Below are 20,865 nucleotides of genomic sequence, written 5' to 3'. Positions count from 1 at the left end.
CCTGAGACCACCTGGAAAGATGACCCTTCCCTGAGAATCCTGGGCCACTCCCCCCTCCGACAGCAGGCGCAGGGAAACCGGCCTGAAGCGGGATGCTGGGGTTAAGGGGAGCACAGGGGACACGGGACAGGTGAGGGGAGGAGGCAGCCGCGTGCACAGCGAGCACTGCATGCAACAGGCAGCCGGAGGGCACGCGGGGCCGCTCTGCGCGGGGGCGAGGGCAGGCCTTGGGCCTGCACATGCGGTGGACACGCCCTGAGGCCTCTCCCGAACTGCCCACTCACCTGCCTCTGGGTGTCCGTGCGCCAGGCCGCGGAGAGGGTGTTGGGGAGGGAGGAGAAGCCACAGGAGTTAAAGGCGCAGCCAGGCCAGACCCACAACACCCTCTACCCCCAACAGGGCGCTGCCCGCTCCATCTCTTCTGGAGCCCAGGGATTCTGCCAGGAGCAAAGGTCAGGCACCCGTCCTGCCCACGGACAGTGCTTTCCACCGCAGAAGGACCTCTGAGTACCTAGTTCTAGATTTTCTGTTCCAGGTAAGATCCTTACCGAACCGGCCCAGTCCTCTGTTGTGCAGGAGAGACTGACACACAGTACGGACTGAGATCGGGCTATGCCTGAGTCACTTCCTCTCCAGCACTCTTAGTTAATGGTATCCCATCAGTTACTGGTCTTATATCAATAAAGTTCCAAGTTTCTATATCTGTATTATGGTTTTATAAAATGTTTACATCTGGAAAGACTGACTGAAAGGCATATGGGAGCTCTTTGTACTATTTTTACCATTTTCTTGATTAAATCTGAAATGATATCTCAGTAGAAAGGTAAAAAAAATATGAGACACCATAATTTAGGCAATATAGTCTTGAATGCAGAATTACAATAATGAGAACTCAGAAACAATCAAAATGTCCAATAATGATGGCTAAGTAAATTTTCTATGTTTTTCTATAAGCAGAACACTAATGCAGTTAATAAAAGTGGTATCAATAAGGGCTTAATTTCCAAAATATGCAAACAGCTCACTCATACAACTCAACGACAAAAAAAACAAACAATGCAATTGAGAAATGGACAGAAGGCCTAAACAGACATTTCTCCAAAGATATACAGATAGCCAATAGGCACATGAGAAGATGCTCATTATTGCCAATTATTGGAGAAATGCAACTCAAAACTAGAATGAGGTGCCACCTCACATGGGCCAGAATGACCATCATCAAAAAGCCTACAAATAATAAATGTTGTAGAGAGCATGGAGAAAAGGGAACCCTCCTACACTGTTGGTGGGAATGTAAACTGGTGCAGCCGCTATGGAAAACAGTATGGAGGTTCCTCAAAAGACCAAAAAGAGAGTTGCCATATGACCCAGCAATCCCACTCCTGGTCATATACCCAGACAAAACTATAATTTGAAAACATACATGCACCCCTATGTTTAGAGAAGCACTATTTACAATAGCCAAGACATGGAAACAGCCTGAAGGTCCATCAACAGATGAATGGATAAAGAAGATGTGGTATATACACACACAATGGACTATTACTCAGCCATAACAAAGAATGAAATAATGCTATTTGCAACCACATGCATGGACCTAGAGATTATCATACTAAAGACAAGTAAGTCATAGAATGGCAAATACTATATGGTATCACTTACATATGGAATCTACAATACAAATGAATGTATCTACAGAACAGAAACAGACTCACAGATACAGAGGAGACTTGGGGTTGCCAAGGGAAAGGAAAGGTGAGTGAGGGAAGAACTGGAACTCTGGGATTAGTAGATACAAACTCTTATGTATGGAATAGATAAACAAGGTCCCGCTGTACAGCAGAGGGAACTATATTCAATTTCCTATGATAAACCATAATGGAGAAGAATGTGAAAAAGAATATACATATGTACTGACATAACTGAATCACCCTGCTGTACAGGGAAATTAATGCAACACTGTAAATCAACTATACTTCAATAAAAATTCTAAACAAGTGGCATCGATACAGGTTTACACACACTGGAAATTCTTGTCCATGTGGTGACAAGGAAAGAAAGCAGCATTGCATGTGACATCATCATGGGATCTGGGGTTTGGGAATGAGATTTTAGATTTATTTCTGTTTCACGTTTTCACCAATGAACAGGTGTGACTTTTATAATGAGAACGAGAAAGCTGTGTCAGGAAATGGACCATGTAGACACAACTCTTGAGGGAGGCTCATGTGGGTCTGGGGCACAGGAAGCCATGATATTCACAATCTGGTCCCTTGCCAGGCCTCCCCCTTTAGCAGGATCAGTGATGGCCAGCTGAGGGACTTGCTCTGGGGATCCTGCATTCCTTCCTGAGTGATCAGTTGCAGCCTGTTGAGAGAAGAGGGGTTGAAGTGTGGCTATGTGGCTGGCCAGGCTACAGAGGGGACATCCAGAAATGCCAGAATGGGGGGTCTGCACTGACTGGGCTCACTCAAAGCTATCACAGTGGATCCTCACAACCCCCTGAGAGGAGGTGGGTGTTAGTATTGACAGTTGGCAGAGAAGACACGGGTGCTGGGAGGCTGTGACAGCGGCCGAAGCGAGTCCTGCTGGTTGTGCTTCAGAACCAGGATGGGAACTGGTGTGCCCTCTGCATTTTCAATCCTACCGCAAATCTTCACTCAAAGGCAGGGAAAAGCTGGAGAGGAAAATGAAGCAAAAGAGACCCCAACAGAACAACACAAAACAGATGGAAAGAAATACCATGTTCTTATATTAGAAGAATTAATATTGTTAAAATGACCATACTGTGCAAGGCAATCTGTGGATTCAATGAAATCCCTATCAAAATACCGATGGCATTTTTCACAGAACTAGAACAAAAAAATTTTAAATTTATATGGAAACACAAAAGACCCTGAATAGCCAAAGCAATCTTGAGAACAAGAGCTGGATGAATCAGGCCCCCTGACTTCAGACTATACTACAAAGCTATAGTAATCAAAACAGTATGGAACTAGCATAAAAACAAACAAATCAACAGAAGAGAATAGAAAGCCCAGGAATAAAACCCACACATTTTTGGTAAATTAATCTAACACAAAGGAGGCAAGAATATACAGTGGAGAAAAGACAGTCTCTTCAATAAGTGGTGCTGGAAAAACTGGACAGCCACCTGTAAAATAATGAAATTAGAACATTCTCTAACACCATATACAAAAACAAACTCAAAGAGCTAAATGTAAGACCAGAAATCATAAAACTCTTAGAGAAAAACATAGAATACTCTTTGATACACACTGTAGCAATATTTTTCTGGATCTGTCTCCTAGAACAAAGGCAATAAAAGCAAAAATAAACAAGTAGGATCTAATTAAACTTAAAAGCTTTTGCACACCAAAGAAAACCACTGACAAAATGAAGACAGCCTACAGAATGGGAGAAAGTATTTGCAAATGGTATGACCAAAACAGGGTTAATATTAAAAATATATAAATAGCTCTTACAACTCAACATCAAAAACAAACAACCTGCTTAAAAAATTGGTAGAAGACTTGAATAGTTCCCCAAAGAGAACACGCAGATGGCCAATAGGCATGTGAAAAGATTCTCAACATCATTAATTATCAGGGAGATGCAAGTCAAAACCACAGTGAGCAACTTCCCTGGTGGTCCAGTGGTTAAGAATCTGCCTTCCAATGCAAGGGATGCAGGTTCAATCCCTGGTCAGAGAACTAAGATCCCACATGCCTCAGAGCAATCAAGTGCTGCAACTCCTGAGGCTGCATGCTCTGGAGCCTGCATGCCACCACTAGAGAGAAGCCTTCATGCCACAGCAAAGACCCCACGTGCCCCAACTAAGACCAGACACAGCCCCAAAAGATCCCCAACAAGGAGATGTCACCTCTCACCTGTAAGAGTGGCTATCGTCAAAAACAATGCAAATAAGTGTTAGCAAGGACGTGGAGAGACAGGAACACTTGTGCACTGTTGGTGGGAATGTAAATTAGTGCAATCACTGTGGAAAACAGTATGGAGTTTTCTTTAAAAACCTAAAAATAGAACTACCACATGACCCAGCAGTTCCACTCCTGGGGATATATCTGAAAGAAACAAAAACCCTGATTTCAAAAGATACTGCAATATTCACAGTAGCACTATTTATGATAGCCAAGACATGGAAGCAACCTAAGTATCTACAACTGAGGAATGGATAAAGAAATAGTGGTTTGTGTATATATATACACAATGGAATATTACTCAGCCATAAAAGAATTTTTTCCTTTTGCAACAACATGGATGGACTCTAAGTTGAAGTAACTGAATTCACTAAGTCAAATAAGTCAGAGAAAGAAAAATAATGTATGATATCACCTCTATGTGGAATCTTAAAAAAAACAAACAAAAAAACCCAAGCTAGTGAATGTAACAAACAAAAAAAGAAACAGACTCATAGATACAGAGGACAAATTAGTGGTTATCCATGGGGAGAGGGGAAGGGAGAGGAGCAATATAGGGGTAAGTTATTAAGAGGTACAAAATACTGTATATAAAATAAGCTACAAGGATATATTATATAACACAGTGAATATAGCCAGTATTTTGTAATAACTATAAATGGAGTATAACCTTTAAAATTTTCGAATCACTATATTTTAACATATAATACCACACATCAATTATTCTTCAATTAAATTTTTTAAATTAAAAATAAAAAGAAGGGGACTTCCCTGGTGGCCCAGTGGTTAAGGATCTGCCTGCCAACAAAGGGGACACAGTTTTGATCCCTGGTCCGGGAAGATCCCACATGTCATGGGCCATGCGCCACAACTACTGAGCCCACGTGTCTAGAGCCCACAACGAAGAGTAGCCCCAACTCTCCATAACTAGAGACAGCCTACGCACAGCAATGAAGACCCAGTGTGGCCAAAGAGTAAATAAACAAGTTTAAAAATAAAAAGAGAGCTCACACAACAATACTCAACCTCCTCAGCAGGCTTGTAAAAATGTTCCAGACAGAGCCTGGCCTGCCCACCAGAAGGACTTCCTCAGAAGTGAAGTGGACAAACATCCAGGAGTGTCTGTCTGAAGAAGAGAAAATACTCCAAATGAATCTGATGCAAAAGAAAGGCAGAGGGGGGCTTCCCAGGCGGTCCAGTAGTTAAGACTGTGCTTCACTGCAGGAGGCACGGGTTTGATCCCTGGTGGGGAACTAAGATCCCACATGCCACATGATGGCCAAATAAGTAAACAAACAAACAAACAAAAAGATTAAAAAAAAGAGAAAGGTTGAAGATCTGGACCATCAGGTTCATAAGGAGCCAGTGGGGTTTCTTTTCCCTGGTAGGACTCACTTTTGAGTTCTGTGTGGATTTCAAGGTGTCCTGGAGGCAGAGTTCTTAAGTTAGAGGGTTATGGAGGCAGCAGTGATATCCACTTCCTGCTCAAGCAAACAGGAATGGTTGGCTGATTCCTGGTAAGGGGGCAACTGCCTAAACCAGCGTTTCTAGCGGGCAGTGTGTGACTTCGGCCTTTTGGGCCTGATCAGCCTGGGTGCCACGTGAGCAGTGATCTATAAACCAACTGACCAATGCCCCAGAATGAATGAACCAGGACTATGGCTCCCCAGGAGACGGAGACCAGGCGCACACTCTGTAAGGACCTGGCTGAAGCCCACAGAGGAACAGCAGGAAGTCCCTGCATCTCAGAAAGTTGGAGTTGCTACAGCCCATGCAAATGTGCCCTCCTTGGAGACAGCTGAACAACTCTCTCCTCATCAGCGGTTTCACATGTTTTTAGTGCAACCCACAATAGGAAATGGGCTTCCTTGGTGGCTCAGTGGTAAAGAATCTGCCTGCCAATGCAGGGAGATGTAAGCTCGATCCCTGGGTTGGGAAGATTCTCTGGAGTAGGAAATGGCAGCCCACTCCAGTATTCTCGCCTGGGAAATCCCACAGAGCCTGGCGGGCTATAGTCCATGGGGTCACAAGGAGTTGTGATGACCGAGCAACTGAACAATGAAACAACAATAGGGAATACTATTCTGTTGCAGCCTACTATACACACACACACCCACACACACACCCACACACACACATACACCAAAGTTTCATGAAAATACGTCTTTTACAAGGTGTAAGGCATTATTTTTTTATCTCTGTTTAAAAAATGCTGTTGCAAACCAATAAACTGATCTCGCACATGAACATTTGTGCACATGATCTGAAAAGCACAGCTTCACCAGAGCTAACGTTCTCTAGATCCATACAACATGCCAGACACCATCCTAACATCCACATCCATTCCTCTCTCTGAATCCTCCGAGCAACTTTGTGAGTTAGATTATCTCCAGGATTTTACAGATGAGCAGAGGCTTAAGCAAACTACTGCTTAAGGTCACAGGAAGGAAGGAGTTGAGCCAGACCGGAACCAAAGACAGAGGGCTCAAGGACCCATCACCACATGACCTCAGCTGCAGAAATTCAGAGCATCTTTTACATCCATGTCAGAGCGTGTGTCTTCATCCTAAAGGTTTTTGCAAACACTATCCTGGCGACATTGTTCATAATTCCATGGATCAGCTATGCTGCAACATTGTTCATAATTCCTTGGATCAGCAATGCTGCAACATTGTTCATAATTCCTTGGATCAGCTATGCTGCAACATTGTTCATAATTCCTTGGATCAGCATCCTCAGCTCCCACCCGCACAGATGAGGGATCCCTGGGGCTCACTCTGCTTTGCTAGTATAATCACAAGGCTCAAGTCATCAATGATTTTTTTTTTTTTTTTAATTGAGTGAGAGGATGGGAGAAATGGAAGTCTTCAGTTTGGGAAAGTAGACTTGTTTAGTCGCTCAATTGTGTCCCACTCTTGGGTAACCCATGAGCTGTAGTCCGCCAGGCTCCTCTGTCCATGGGATTTTTCTGGCAAGAATACTGAAGTGGGTTGCCATTTCCTTCTCCAGGGGATCTTCCCAGAGATCAAATTTGTATCTCTTGCGTCTCCTGCATTGGCAGGCAAATCCTTTACTACTGAGCCACCAGGGAAGCCTGTAGACTTGTTAATAGCTTATTTTCATTTCACTGTGAATCCATCATCCTCTGTTAGGTGATTCTCAGGCAGATATGTATTTAAAAGATACAAGAAAAGGCCACATGGGTGTTGAGGTCCACAGACAGAAACCAAAGTCCAGGACATTCTTGTGTCTGCCCCAAGCCTCACTCACTCACTGGCCACTGCTCCTGCTAGGAGGACCCTGGCTCCACTCTTTTCCATCTTCTTCTGGGATGGTTCTTCACCCAAATGGCCTTTTGGTGCAGAAACAAGTGGGTCAGATGAGATATGCAGGAAGATCACCGGACAGGTGAATAGTCTGGCTCCCCCTCAAACACTTTACTTGTTTTCTCAGCACTCACTGGCTAGGGAGGCTGCCGGTTATGAGGGACTAGGGGCTCACAGTGAGCAAAACCCCAGCTAGCACCATGCTGAGCCTGGCAGCACCCAGGACCACATCATCGGCAGGCCTGTGGGTGACCCCTGTAGCCCCCAAGTGGATCCTCAGACTTGAACACGGGTCAGCACCACCTGGAGGACTGTGAGCATCCAGATCACTGCTCCCCAACCAGTTTCTGATTCAGCAGGTCTGGGGTGGCACCTGGGAATCTGCATCTCTGTTAAGTCCCTAAGGAGATGTGGCTGCTGCTAGTCTATGGACCACACTTGAAGATGCACTGCCTCAGTATATCCCTCAGCAGGAAGATTCTCAAGAGGGATTCTAGCAAAATCTCCCTCTCTTCAAATATCTTTGTTAACTAAGGGCCCCTTCTAGGTTGGAACCCCTCACTTCTGTGGGCTAGGTCACTATGTAGGCTTATGTACTACTTTGAAGTGAGAAAAACATAAAACCCATCAGCCTGGCTGAAAGAACCCAGCCCAGCCTTCCAAGGTCTGGAGTTTCTGTGTGATACTGACCTCACATACGTGTTCAATAAACACTGTCTAATTTACCTCATGAGGAAAGTGGGTTTTAAAGACGCTTACTCCTTGGAAGGAAAGTTATGACCAACCTAGATAGCATATTAAAAAGCAGTGACATTACTTTGCCAACAAGGTTCGTCTAGTCAAGGCTATGGTTTTTCCTGTGGTCATGTATGGATGTGAGAGTTGGACTGTGAAGAAGGCTGAGCACCCGAAGAATTGATGCTTTTGAACTGTGGTGTTGGAGAAGACTCTTGAGAGTCCCTTGGACTGCAAGGAGATCCAACCAATCCATTCTGAAGGAGATCAGCCCTGGGATTTCTTTGGAAGGAATGATGCTAAAGCTGAAACTCCAGTACTTTGGCCACCTCATGCGAAGAGTTGACTCATTGGAAAAGACTCTGATGCTGGGAGGGATTGGGGGCAGGAGAAGAAGGGGACGACAGAGGATGAGATGGCTGGATGGCATCACTGACTCGATGGACGTGAGTGTGAGTGAACTCCGGGAGTTGGTGATGGACAGGGAGGCCTGGCGTGCTGGGATTCATGGGATTGCAGAGTCGGGCATCACTGAGCAACTGACCTGATCTGATCTGAAGTCAAGATGTCTCGCTCTGCGTTCTTCCATGAAAAAGTATTACAAAGATGAAATAGTAAATGACTAGAAGGAGACGAAGCACATGCATTTCTACCCGTGACTACTTTGTGCATGATGTCACCAAGCCCATGTAAATATGCACAGATTTGTTTGCTCCTAAGCTTTTTGCATGTTCAGTCTGGTTGCTATGAGAACAAACCAGAAGTTGACAGGTGGGAAGGAGTCACCAATCCAACTGATCAAGTCACTTTCCTCTTTATTTTTCCTTTCCACTCCTCAGAGCCCACATTCTGGAGGACCGTGGCTACTACTGGCTCATTTTTCCACACATGCACCATTCAGTGCTGTCGGGGCTCCTGTGCCGAAGCAAAAGGCTGGGTTGCCTTTGTGTAGAGATGTCCTTCTTCATCTGACATCCTGGGAGACTGAAGAGGGCTTGGGGATGCCTGTTTCTTCCTGGGTGGATGCCAGGCAGAAGCTCAACCACTGCTGCAGAGAACAGCCACATTCCTCATTGCTGGCTGCTGCTGCTTGGTCACTAAGTCGTATCCGACCCCAAGGACTGTAGCCCGCCAGGCTCCTCTGTCCATGGGATTTCCCAGGCAAGAATACTGGAATGGGTTGCTATGCCCTTCTCCAGGGGGTCTTCCTGACCCAGGGATTAAACCTGTGTCTCTTGAGTCTTCTGCACTGGCAGGTGGATTCTGTACCGCTGAGCCACCTGGGAAGCCTCCACTCCCTGGGTTCCTGGCAAAACATTCTCCATCTCAACAAGATAAAATAGGAAGAACACAGGGAGTTTGGGGATATTTCCTATGTCCTGAGTGCAGCTGTTCAATCTGGCTTGAGAACTAGGGGAACATTCATTCTTTCAGCCAAAGGGCTTGTAAAAACCCAGAGACAGAACCACACTGGATGTCAGAAGAAGACTCTCTGGGAAAGATATAGGTGGTACGCTCAGGTGTAAATCATGAGTTTCTATTTTGAGGACTTGAAAACAAAATTCAATATATCTTTAGCATGATCTACTGTATTCCTTAGAAATTCCATGGGGAGAAGAACCAATGTGATTCATTAAAAAAAAAAATGCCCTTGAAGATGGGGTATTTTGAGGCCTTCAAATACTTGACAATATTCCCTGAGTCCTACTCTCTCTTCCCTGGCAAAAGGAAACATAGCAAAAGCACCCTCTCCCCCCAGGGATAGATCCTTGAGGGAACACAGCAGAGTGAGGGCTTTCTAAAATGCTCTGGGGTCATTCAACAACCACATTTCTTTCATCAGCGTAAGGGGTGGGGTTGGTGTGGTGGGGGAACCACGCAGGGAACAAATGCTAGGGACTAGATTTAAAAACAGCACTGAGAGGAAAAAGCCCAAACACAGGCTTGAATACAGCATAAGCAGCACAGCAGAGGCAGGTCAAGTCTAACTGCCTCAGAAGAGATTGCCAAGAAAATGGTTCTTCGCTTAAACATCTGAGGGGTGGTGGAAAGCACCTCAAAGCCACACCCCACGGTGTGTGTGAAGTTTCCAGTCATTTCCTCTGGCTTCACTTTGCTTTTTGCTGGGTGGGCAGAGGGAAAAAAGGTCTCTCTCCCAGGCCCAACTGGAGAAGCAAATTTTGCAGACCTGCTGAGTTTTTTTTTCTGTTCCAACTGGGAATCCACAAGCACCAGGGAAGGGACTCAGGCTGCAGAAAGAGCCAGAGGAGAGAGGCCCGGTGGGGCCAGCTCGTCCGGAAGAGGGCTGTAAACATCCTTTAGAGGCGATGACGCAAAAGGGAGCATGCACAAATGCCCTTTAAAAGCGATGAATGAAACGCCCAAACAGCACATTCATGTTGACTGGACCATCAGCTCTACCCAAGGGGTGACTCCGTGAGAGACAGGGGGCTCAGCCAGAACAGGTTTTGGAAAAATTTTATTGCGTTTGGTTTCCATGTGGAAGCACTGACAGAATTGAAAAGAGGCAGCATGTTCCACTTACTTTTCTGAAAGATCACACAGCTAGACGAAATCTCTCCCCACCCCGGGCTGATTTCGTGAACCTCACCCCAAAACCCACCCCAAGCAGATTAAAAAAAAAAACAAAGAAAGGTTTGTGGTGATTATTTAAAAACAATTCCCCGTGTGAGACGGTCGGCAATCAAATTTCTGTGACTTCCACGTTTGATGCGCGTTTCCCGTCCCCTCACCTCCCCTCACGGTCTTCAGGCCTTCCCTCCTTCAAATTAGACTCAACGCACAAGTGTGCAAATGGAAACACTAGTCAGTCTCGGTGCCACAGGCTTAGGAATCTGTCGGTTCCACTGGACGGGTGGGCATCTCTCAACTTGGCGATGGTGCCTTCGCATCACGGGCAGCCCATGCAGATCCACGGCCTCCCAGGTTAAAATATAGACAAGACATGGAGACGTGCACATTTATGGGTCTAAAACATCCGAAAGTAAACCCACTGCGGAGATCTACAAAAATGAGGAAGGAGCGGGTTGACTGTGGGGCTGCGGCTGGTTCGCTTGGCAGTAACACTGCTGAACGGACATGGCGCTAGGAGAGGGAGGGAGGTGGGACGCTCAGATGGGAAGCAGAGGGAATAAAGGAAACGTAGCTCGCCTGAAGCTGCGTCATTTTCTTCTTCTCGTGATTGTGTAAGGCATTTTGAACTGGAAAAACTTCTTTCCTTCACATTCTTCCAAATGATCAGTTGGAATATAACCAGTGATTCGGAATACAAATAAGACCCCTTTCATCTCAACCCTCCCACCCCCAAAATCATTCTACGCACCCAGAGCCCAAAAAGTACAAGGCAGGCAATTGATTTTGTGAATTCAGAGGCAAATCGTGTTCACACAGGGCACGAGGCTGCTGTGGTCAAGGACCCTTCTTAGGGCTCCAGCCCTGATCTCCCAGGCCACAAGGGGTGAGCATCCAACTTCAGCGAGGTTTTAAGTCCCATCCAGGCACCTGCCACTGCCTCCTGGGCAGTGGGAGGTCACGGGCCCTCTTCACTCTCTCCTATGGGTCCCCCACCAGGCGTCCGGGCCAGTCCGTCCACGCACAAGCGTCACGACTCAATTAGTACAAGGGGGCGTGGCCTGGAGACAGTGGCCTCCACGTTAGTCATGCCAGACAGACAGCAGAGAGGAAACCAGAGGCCAGAGAAGTGATTTTAAATAGGAAAAAAAGGAAAGCAGCTTCGGTCACCGAAAAATAGAAAGGATGATCTTTTCAAAAATAAAAACCATGGGGACTTTTTTTTTTTTCTCTGCAATGTTCAGCCATTTAACTTGAGGCATTAAAAAAAAAAAAGTTTCAGAGTAGTCGTGTTGCTTTTTTCGGTTTAGACATTCATGAGAATGGATCGGACGGTAGTGCTGGGATGTGGTTTGTGTCTGAGTGGCAATGCTGCTCAGGGTCCTTCAGACCACATACTGGTACGGGTCTGCCTTCCCTTGGTCTGGCGTGGCAAAGGGGCTGGCCCAGCCTAGAGAGAAGGGGTGGCCAAAAACGGCTTTCATGTTCATCCATTTTGTTTTTTTAGCCCATCTTCTCTCTTCCTTTTTCAATTGTTCTATTCCCTGAAAACAAGAACAATCATACTTTCAGTCAAGCACTTTACTGCTGTGGTTTTTGGGGGAGAAAAATCCATTAGCTTGAGGTGAATGGAGTAAATGCTTCCTTTTTAAAGCCATGAAGCTTATCTACATAGTACATTTTTTTTTCTTCTCTTTCTCTCATAAAAAGTGCTAAAGACAAAAAGGAATCATCATTTTTCTTTTGGGTGGGCACAAAGGCATGTCTGTGTAAGTCCCTCCAGGCAGGAAGGGACACATAAGAAAGTCAGCAGGCCTTGAAGCCGCTGCTCCTAGTCACGCAATCCAGTGTTGTATTAAATGAATCCTGGCCGGGGAGTTTGGGCCCAGGGCCGAGCGGTGTGTGGGAGCACTCTGAAGGCTGGGGTGCAGGGAGCCTCAGCTTGTGGGGAACTTGAGCTCGTGAGAGCCAAGGATCGGTTCGTGGGAACTCTGAAGCTGCTATGACCACTTTGCAGACAAAAAAAAGAACCAAGTGAAACGACTGCTCTGGCGCGGTCTGTCCCGAAGGCCGGGGAGGCCAAGGAGCACCCGGCGTAGGGGGGCTGGCCAGGTGCAGCGGAGGAGGTGAACAGGAGGAAGAGGTCAGCACAGAGGAGGAAGGAGAGGGATTAGTACAGGTTAGAGGGGCCACACTGGCAGACCGCTCAGCCTCGGCCGCGGCCGTGGCCAAGGCCTTCCTGGGCTCCTCTGGGGACAAGTGTGGCCCGAGGCAGGCTCAGCAGTTGTCATGGAGCCCACACCACCCCCAGCCAAGTCTCGCAGGAAAAACGAGCTGGGGGAGCAGGTCAGTCCCTTCCTGTCTCCTTCTCCGAAAGGAACTGGTAAGCAGCTGGAGGACAAGGCGGAAGCAGCTTGGCGGGAGCCCCACCGGGGGTCTATCTGGTGGCCTCTGTGCAGTGGAGAACGGGGCGGGCCCGAGGGGACAGCCCAGTCCAACTCTGTTCACAGCCTAGGGCCCTGGGACCACACCATACTGGTCAAGGGCGGGACGCCCTTGCCCACGCGCGGCAGGCCCTTGACTCCTCTCTCCCTTCCTTTCAGCACGGCTCCCTTTAGGAACGGCCTTGAGGGGTAAGAACGACTAGGACCAGGGCCATGATTTGCCTTCTGACCCCCTAGGCCACAGCCTGTGTGGCCCAGTGGCGTCCTGACAGCCAGATGGTCACCTCTGGGTTCCCTGCAGGTCTCACACACAGAAGCTGGTCTGTGCGGTGCACAGACACACGGCTGGATGAACCTCATCGGCTACTATTTTTATAGACACTCTTTTATAATGGTACTAATAGTTATAAAAGAAAAAAAGGTGCTGAGAGGCACGCAACCTTCTAAGCCACCGAACAGTGCCCCAGATCCCAATGATGGTGCCTTGGCAGCCGGCACACCGTCCTCCTCTGCATGCTGAGTCTCCACACCCTCAGGGGTGGGGCTGCAGCAGCAGTAAAGGCTGAGTCTTCCTATGAGCCTCCAGCTAAGGCTGACTACCCAACCGGCCAACGTCCCCCCAAAGACCCTGAGGTGACTGTTGAGGATGGACTCACGACGTCCCCATAGAGCGCAGGGCTGCCCCTTCCACCTGGGGCCCCTCTCCGAGACCCCAATGCCAAAGAGGGAAGAAATGCCCACATCACAGCCATGGACTGGTCACCAGGTGGCTTCTGGACACCTTAGGAGGGTTTAGAGGTGGCAGCAGTGGTGCCAGGGGTGTGGGCTCCAGCAGTTTCGAAACTCCCAGAGAAGGAGTTGTGAACAGGGAGGAAGGTGGGGCAGGTGGGAGGCCGCAGACGGGGACCAGAACCGGCCTTGCGCCCACTGCTCTGGGGGCCCCCACTGGGCTGTCTCCTGACCCCACTCTCAGGATCGGATCATAAAGACGCTTTCACTGGGAAGCTGACCCTGCCTGTGCCATGCAGGTCAGGGCACCCTTTGTCCATCACCCATCTCCAGGCCCATGGCCGCTAGACAGGAAGGGCACCCCAGTGCCTCGTAGAGTGACACAGAGCCGTGGACAAGACTGAACCATCACGGGAGGCTGGGGGGGCTTGTAACAGAGAGGCTGTTGGGCCCCATACCTGTGTGACCTGAGTGCCAGAGGAAGAAGACCACAGGCCACTGCAAAGGGAGGAATGGGCCCTGCACACCCGCGGCCTGGCCACTGGGCTCCCAAGTCTGACCTGCAGGCAGCCCCCCGCCCCCAAGCCCCAGCCGTGGAGGGAGTGGTGGCAGGCTGCCCCCGTGCTCACCGTCTCATCCGTGCAGATGGAGTGCACCTGGGTCCCGAACATGACAGACGTGAAAATGAGGAAGAGCAGCCCCTCGAAGCAGAGCAAGATGAGGAGGATCACCGTGGTGGGTGGCGAGAAGGAGCTGCACTCTGAAAGAGAATGGACACGTGGGGCTCGGGGCTCCACTCTGCCTCTGGCCGCACAGGACCAGGCTCCTCGCTGGCCTCCAGGCCCCGCACCAGCCTCCAACACCATGAGCTCGCACTAACACCCCATCGCAGCCCACGTGTTGGGAGTCGCCTGCTTCTGTCTGCCCTTGTCTGATGTCTGCCCTGCCTACTCAACCCCCAGGCTCCAGGAGGGCAGGGACTTTCTGTTCGGCTTGGTGCTGGCCATCAGTCTTGGAGCAATGCCTGACGACAAAAGAATCTGGGCGAGAGGTTGGGGCATTCTGAGCTTTAGTTTTCTTTCTGTACTGTGGAACGGTCGAGGGTTCGCGAGGGGAATTCTGCCCCACTCCACCTTGGCCCAGCATGAGCAAGTTGATGCTGCTCCCAGACAGGGGTGCCGTGCTTCCTGATCCCCTATAGCTGCCCTAGAGTGGTGGCCTGGCCACCATCCTGCCACAGCTGCAAGCACCCTTCTCATGGGCTGGCCATGGAACTGCAAGTAGAGTCTGGGGAGGTGGGAAGCAGATCGAGGGAAGGTGGAACTGCCTCCTTACCCTTCTCTGAACATCAGTTCAAGATGCCCTCATCCTGGGGGATTCCTCTTACACGAGCTGGATGCCCCATTGATCCAGGGCTGAGCAGAGATGGTATTAACTGAGCAGAGATGGTATTAACTGTACTCTGGGGACTGTCCGGCACCTCCTCTGCTCTGAGACCAGAGGAACTGGGGGCCTCAAGCCACCTCCATCAGGAAATCCCCTGCTGGAGGAAATCCACTCCATCTGAATTGACCACAGACAATCCAGAGCATGCAGGTAAGACCCTGGGTGGTGGAGTCTTCCAGACAGGGTAGGAAAAGCCCGCTCAGGACTAAGGCCTGAATCACAGGCCCTCTTCTTAGCCATGTGACAGGGTAACTTGCTCAACCTCTGCAAACACCGACTTTTGTCATCTGCAAAGGGGGGAGTATCTCTCCTACCCTGCAGGCTTGTTACAAGGTCTCAACCTTATCTCAATAAGGCCTCGCTGACAGTCTCCTGTGCACTAAGTGGGAACACGGAAGCAATGGTCCCAGCCAACTCCATTGCCCCAACAGTGGCCCTCAGTGCTCTCAGCACTGCCCACGTCTCTTCTTAAGGGCACGAATTCTACTGCGAGGGCCCCACCCTCATGACCTCTTATGAAGAAATACCAGAGAGCTTGCTTTTCTCTCTCTCTGCTGGGTGAGGACACATGAGGATAGGGCCATTTGAAGCTGGGAAAAGGGTCCTCGTAAGGGATGGAATTGACTGGTACCTTGATCTTGGACTTTCCAGACTCTTGAACTGTGAGAAATAAATACTTAAGCCTCCCAGTCTATGGCATCTTGTTGCAGCAGCCTGAGGTGACCAGTACCCATGGGATTTTTCTTCCCCTAGATGAGGTCAAGCCAGGTGGACCAGAGAGACAGAAGGGGGCAGATGCAAGCTAGGAACAGAGGCTAGAAAAATCTCTTAATATCTGGTCAGGAGCTAAAGATACCTAAGAAGTCAGTACATGCAGGAAGAGCAAAACTCATAAAAAATGATGACATGAAGAAGGGAACCAATCAATGGTAAAAGGGTGGAAATACCATGTTTCTGCTCGAGGTGTTTGTCTCACAGACTGCGTGTGAAAGGAGGAGCCCAGCAGGCAGCCTCCTCATTCCTCCAGCAACTACAGCAGTCTCTCCCTTATCCTTGGTTTTGCTTTCTGCAGTTTCGGTTACCTACAGTCAGCCTTGGTGCAAAAATATTAACTGGAAAATTCCAGAAATAATAAGTTTTAAAGCGCAAACTCCCCTGAGAAGCATGATGAAATCTCATACCTGGCTCTGTCCACATGAGATGTGAACCATCACTTTGTCCAGCATGTACATGCTACATATGCTACCAATCATTTCAGTGACCAAGTTGACTGCCACGGTATCAGAGTGCCTATGTTCAAGTAACTCTTATGCTACTTAACAACAGCTCCAAAGTGCAAGAGTAGTGATGCTGGCCGTTCAGATACTCTCTTACTGTGCCTGATTCATAAATTAAACTTTACCATAGGTATGCTGTGCTGTGCTTAGTCGCTCAATCATGTCTGACTCTTTGTGACCCCATGGACCATAGACCGCCGGACTTCTCTGTCCATGGGGATTCTCTAGGCAAGAATACTGGAGTTGGTTGCCATGCCCCCCCCCGCTCCAGGGGATCCTCCCAACCCAGGGATCAAATCCAGGTCTCTGCATTACAGGCAGATTCTTTACCATATGAGCCACCAGAGAAACCCAAGAATACTGGAGTGGGTAGTCTATCCCTTCTCCAAGGGAACTTCCTGACCCAGGAATCGAATTCGGCTCTCTTGCATTGCAGGCAGATTCTTTACCAGCTGAGCTACCCAGGAAGCCCCTATCATAGGTACATCCGTATTTAAAAAAAAAAAAACACCAAACACTGTATATGTAGGGTTCTGTACTATTTGAGGTGTCAGGCATCCACGGAGCATCCTGGAACATGCCTCCTGCAGATAAGCGGGGACTACTATATTAAAAATTGTTTTCTTATATCTCATTTTTATTCTTCTTAAAAATTTTCAAATTTTAATTATACATTCAGCATCTATATTTTTCCCCTCAGGATTTATGCAGTCTTGTGATTGGAGTTCCCTCCTCAGCATTTGCATCTTTAAACGAGATACTTCAAAAGCAGGAAGAATTTGTCTACCATCTTAACATACATTGGTGATTAAGCAGCTAAAAAAATTATCGCACACAAAAACACCCAAATGAACAAAAACCCCACCCATGTCCTAGCCAGAAAGTTAAAAATGGATTTCTGCAAGGTTGGGATGCAATGACCTTCAATTAAAGCTCCTCACTTAAAGGCACGGCTCTGCTCCTGGGATGCGCTTCCCCGCTGGGGCCTACATTTTTCCTGGGCCCGCTCAGACCCAGGAGGGTCTGTCCAACTCACGACTTTACCTGTGGAACTGACTTTAAGGGGCTGCTTTATTTCATGAAGAGATATTCGGGCCTCTGCTGTTTCTTCCCTGGTCAGTCCATAGGCTTGCAGGAGATCTAATAAAATGAGGTCAGCCCCTGGCACCAGGACAGAGACAGAGAGCCCGCCCCCACTCCGGTCACGCGCCCCTCCTGGAGCAGGGAGGGAAGCCCTGGCATATACTCACTTGTCCAGTCTTCTTCAAAGCAGTGCAGGAAGTGGAATCCCACCATGATGAGGGCGTGCAAGGAAATGAGAGCTATGTACATCTGCAACAGGAAAGCAGGGCAGACGCCATTGCTGTGAGAACCGCCTGGCCGTGCGGGCGCCCGGGACGGGGTGCTTGCAACCTCCCACTCAGGAACGCTCAGGCTGAGGACTGGGCAGGGAGGGGCCGGAGAGCCACCTGGTGATTCCCCCCAGCCAGCCCCCGCCCCTAGGTCTGAGGTGCGCGGCCATTCCCTGGGGGCAGTGGGGCTCGGGCTGTCCTGGGGGCTCCGGGCCCGCTGCCTCTTCTTGCTTGAAGGGTCAGGGCACTGACTGCCTGTGGTCCCTCCAGCCCTCGACCTACCTGCAGCTGAGGGAGGGTGGCCGCCTTCTTGGCTACTGAGCTCGACACCAGGCCTGGGAGCCCAGAACACGGCCCTTTGCTTAGAGCTAATCAGCTGGAAGCAGTTTTCTAGACGCTCGAGGGAAGGGCATGGGAGTGGGCCCGTGTGGAACCAAGGAGAGCTCTGGCAGAAAGGCAGAGGTCTGCATGGCCAGGCACCGTCCTGCCAGCAGCAAGGCAAACGGCAAGTGCTCCCCGCAGGGTGGGGACGGCATTCGGAAGCTGACTTACTGTAAACAGGACGAAGTACTTCTGGTTGTTCTCGCCGACACAGTTATTGACCCAGGGACAGTGGTGGTCCATTTTCCGAATGCACCGCTTGCAGACGCTGAAAGAGCCGCAAGGCAGACCTTGAGGGGGGCCCCCACGGAGGCGGGAGGGCCAGGAGGACTCAGAACCCACGCTCCAGCACCACTCCTCCTCAGCGGCCCAGTGTTTCGCTGCGTGTGTGCTGGAAGGGCCTGGAAGGGACAGGACCCCCAAGGTCACAGTCATTCCAGACAGGGGGACAGGTGGTGACCACCGAGGCCTCTTATCTTGTTTCACAGAGAAAAAGGCTGGAACTGACTCAACTGAGAAGGACACGGCTCTCCTGAGGGAAGAGTGGGCTGAGATTCTGGTTTACTGAGGGGACAGAAAAAAGAGGCAGTTTCGAAAACTTGACAGGATGAGATGGGATAGAGCTACTCCTCACTTCCCCCAAAGGCCAAAAACCCTAAGGGCGGGCCTGATGGGACTTGCCAGAGTGGCTGACGAAATAGAGAGAGACAAAGAGACAGAAAGTGAGCACTTGAAGAGTTCAGAGTGGGGTCAAGAACTGCGTGTCACGGGGCTACAGGAAGTCCCCCTCTAAGGACCTTTCAGCTCTAAGATAATATCCACTTAGCCCAAAATAGCAATAGAGTCATCTGAGCTTAAGTGTTGACCAGAAGTCCCACTAATTTGCAAACAGTTATTAACTTGTTGCTGGGATAGTTTTTGGCTTGGGACTATTTGAAGCTATGATATTTGATTTAAAAAAAAAAATGCCCTCCCCATTCCCTTCTGGACGACACAAGTAACAATCTGAAACAAGAGCACAAAGCTTAAATAGGGGCTCGAAAGCAGCTATTCCCAAAGCTCAAGTTCAGGAAGAGCCATCTGCCAACAAGATGGACTCATTGAGAACAGTTTCTTTTTCAATTCATTAAAATAGGCTCCATAACAATTTATCTTGGGGGCATTACATGTTCAAAACAGTTTAAAATACTGTAAATACAAGCTTGTTGTATATATTTATGAAAGGCCCTGAGTTCACACCAGCGTTTATTTCCACTAGTTTCCATAACTAACTTTATCTTAGGTTCTTACTGAAGTGGGCGGGGGGCTGCAGGAGAGCTGTTCCCAGACTATAGGTCAGGAAGCCCAGACCACTCCGAAGGGGGAGGCGTGGCCTTTCCTAAGCCGGGCATGAGCTCTGCTGGCAAGGCAGACCTCCCCCTGCCGGCCCCCCGCCCCAGAGGACACGTATAAGGGAAAGTGAGGAGAGATACTGGCTCAGACCAGCGCGGGCGTCATGGTCTCCACCCTCGTTCTTTCCACAGCTTCAGAGGCTGGTGATAACACAGGCCTATGGGAAATGAGCACATTTCAGAGATGCTAGCCCAGCGCCAGAGTCTTCCTTGGGAGCCAGAAAGGCAGGGTAAGAAAAGGATGCGTGAAAGGGACAGGGAGGGCAATAAACTGAAGGCCAGGTGCCAGCAGCACCATCTGGTCAACCTCTCTCTGTGTCACCAATTTGGATGAATGAATGAATGAGTAGGCTTTCCTTGTTCCCAGTGTACAATTTTGCAAATCCCGACGAGCAGGCAGCAAAGCTCCCTGCATCCTGGGCCTCATCCAACACATTCCACCGTGGAACCAGCCCTGTAGACCATCTCTTCCACGTCCTTCCTCAGCTCTGGGGTTTCTTAACCCCCACCCCATCAAGGGAACCCCTGAGGGTGACCACCTCCCTGCTCTAGGCTCTTGAGCAGCTTCTCTTCCACTCACACTATTTTGTAAAAGGGATTTAAGGTGGGTGCTCCAAGACAGTGTGTGCTCAGCAGCAGAGAAGTGCCAAAGCACCTGGCATCCTCTGAGAGCTGTCAGAGGCTAAGCGAATCTGTCCTTTGCTCTCCCCTCCCAGCCTCCGTGAAGAGGCCAAGTGTGAATCTGGGAAGATGGGTTTCACAATGGGTGAGTCTCTCTGGGCAATCAAATCAGAACACAGCTCGTCCTTCCGGGAGCAGGCAGGAGTATAGCCAACCGAGAGCTGCAAACTTTGTCCAGAGTGTCGGTCTGAGTCTCTTTCCTATTTGCAGAGACAGGACAGGCCAAGACACTGCCTCCCCCTCCGGCTTACAGACTTGTTCAGAAGTGGGGCTCCCGGGTCGAGTGGTGGCGCACGTGGACAGGGAGGTCCATCCACGCGGAGGCTTGGAGGCTCTCTTCAGAGGCCGACAGACGCAGCTCAAGAATGCCCGGCCTGAGCGGCTCTGGGACTGGGGCTGGGAGAGCGCCAGGGGCAAGGCCTGGGGTAGGTCTGCAGGGCGCCAGGTGAAGGATGCTCCAGGCCCCGGGGGAGACCGCCCTTACCTGCCTGGCTACTTCATCTCTGGCACCAGCCATCAGGGAGAGGAGGAAAAACTGTGGGCCTTCCACAGCCCCTGACATCCCACTGACTG

The 20,865-nt window shown here is 49.3% G+C and overlaps 1 protein-coding gene across 6 annotated transcripts in view; it reads right to left on the bottom strand.

Moving 5' to 3' along the window:
- The window catches only part of ZDHHC3 (zinc finger, DHHC-type containing 3), a 68,496-nt gene that overhangs the window by 10,822 nt on the left and 36,809 nt on the right, over window positions 1-20,865 (bottom strand). For 3 of the 6 annotated variants that reach the window (XM_010862421.1, XM_010862420.1, XM_010862422.1), the window contains exons 4-7: window positions 18,392-18,488; window positions 17,738-17,819; window positions 17,532-17,627; window positions 14,394-14,524 (exon numbers count right to left, since the gene is read on the bottom strand). In XM_010862421.1, coding sequence (XP_010860723.1) covers window positions 14,394-14,524; window positions 17,532-17,627; window positions 17,738-17,819; window positions 18,392-18,488 — 406 coding nt within the window. Of the gene's footprint in view, window positions 1-10,460; window positions 12,136-14,393; window positions 14,525-17,531; window positions 17,628-17,737; window positions 17,820-18,391; window positions 18,489-20,865 lie in introns of those variants that run through there. The other 3 variants (XM_010862425.1, XM_010862426.1, XM_010862423.1) reach the window with 3 other exon arrangements.

This window comes from Bison bison, unplaced genomic scaffold (genome assembly GCF_000754665.1).
Source record: "Bison bison bison isolate TAMUID 2011002044 unplaced genomic scaffold, Bison_UMD1.0 scf7180017864482, whole genome shotgun sequence".
NCBI classification, from domain to species: Eukaryota; Metazoa; Chordata; class Mammalia; order Artiodactyla; family Bovidae; genus Bison; species Bison bison.
The sequence above is the reverse complement of the archived record's forward strand: the minus strand, read 5'-3'. Positions and strand labels throughout refer to the sequence as shown.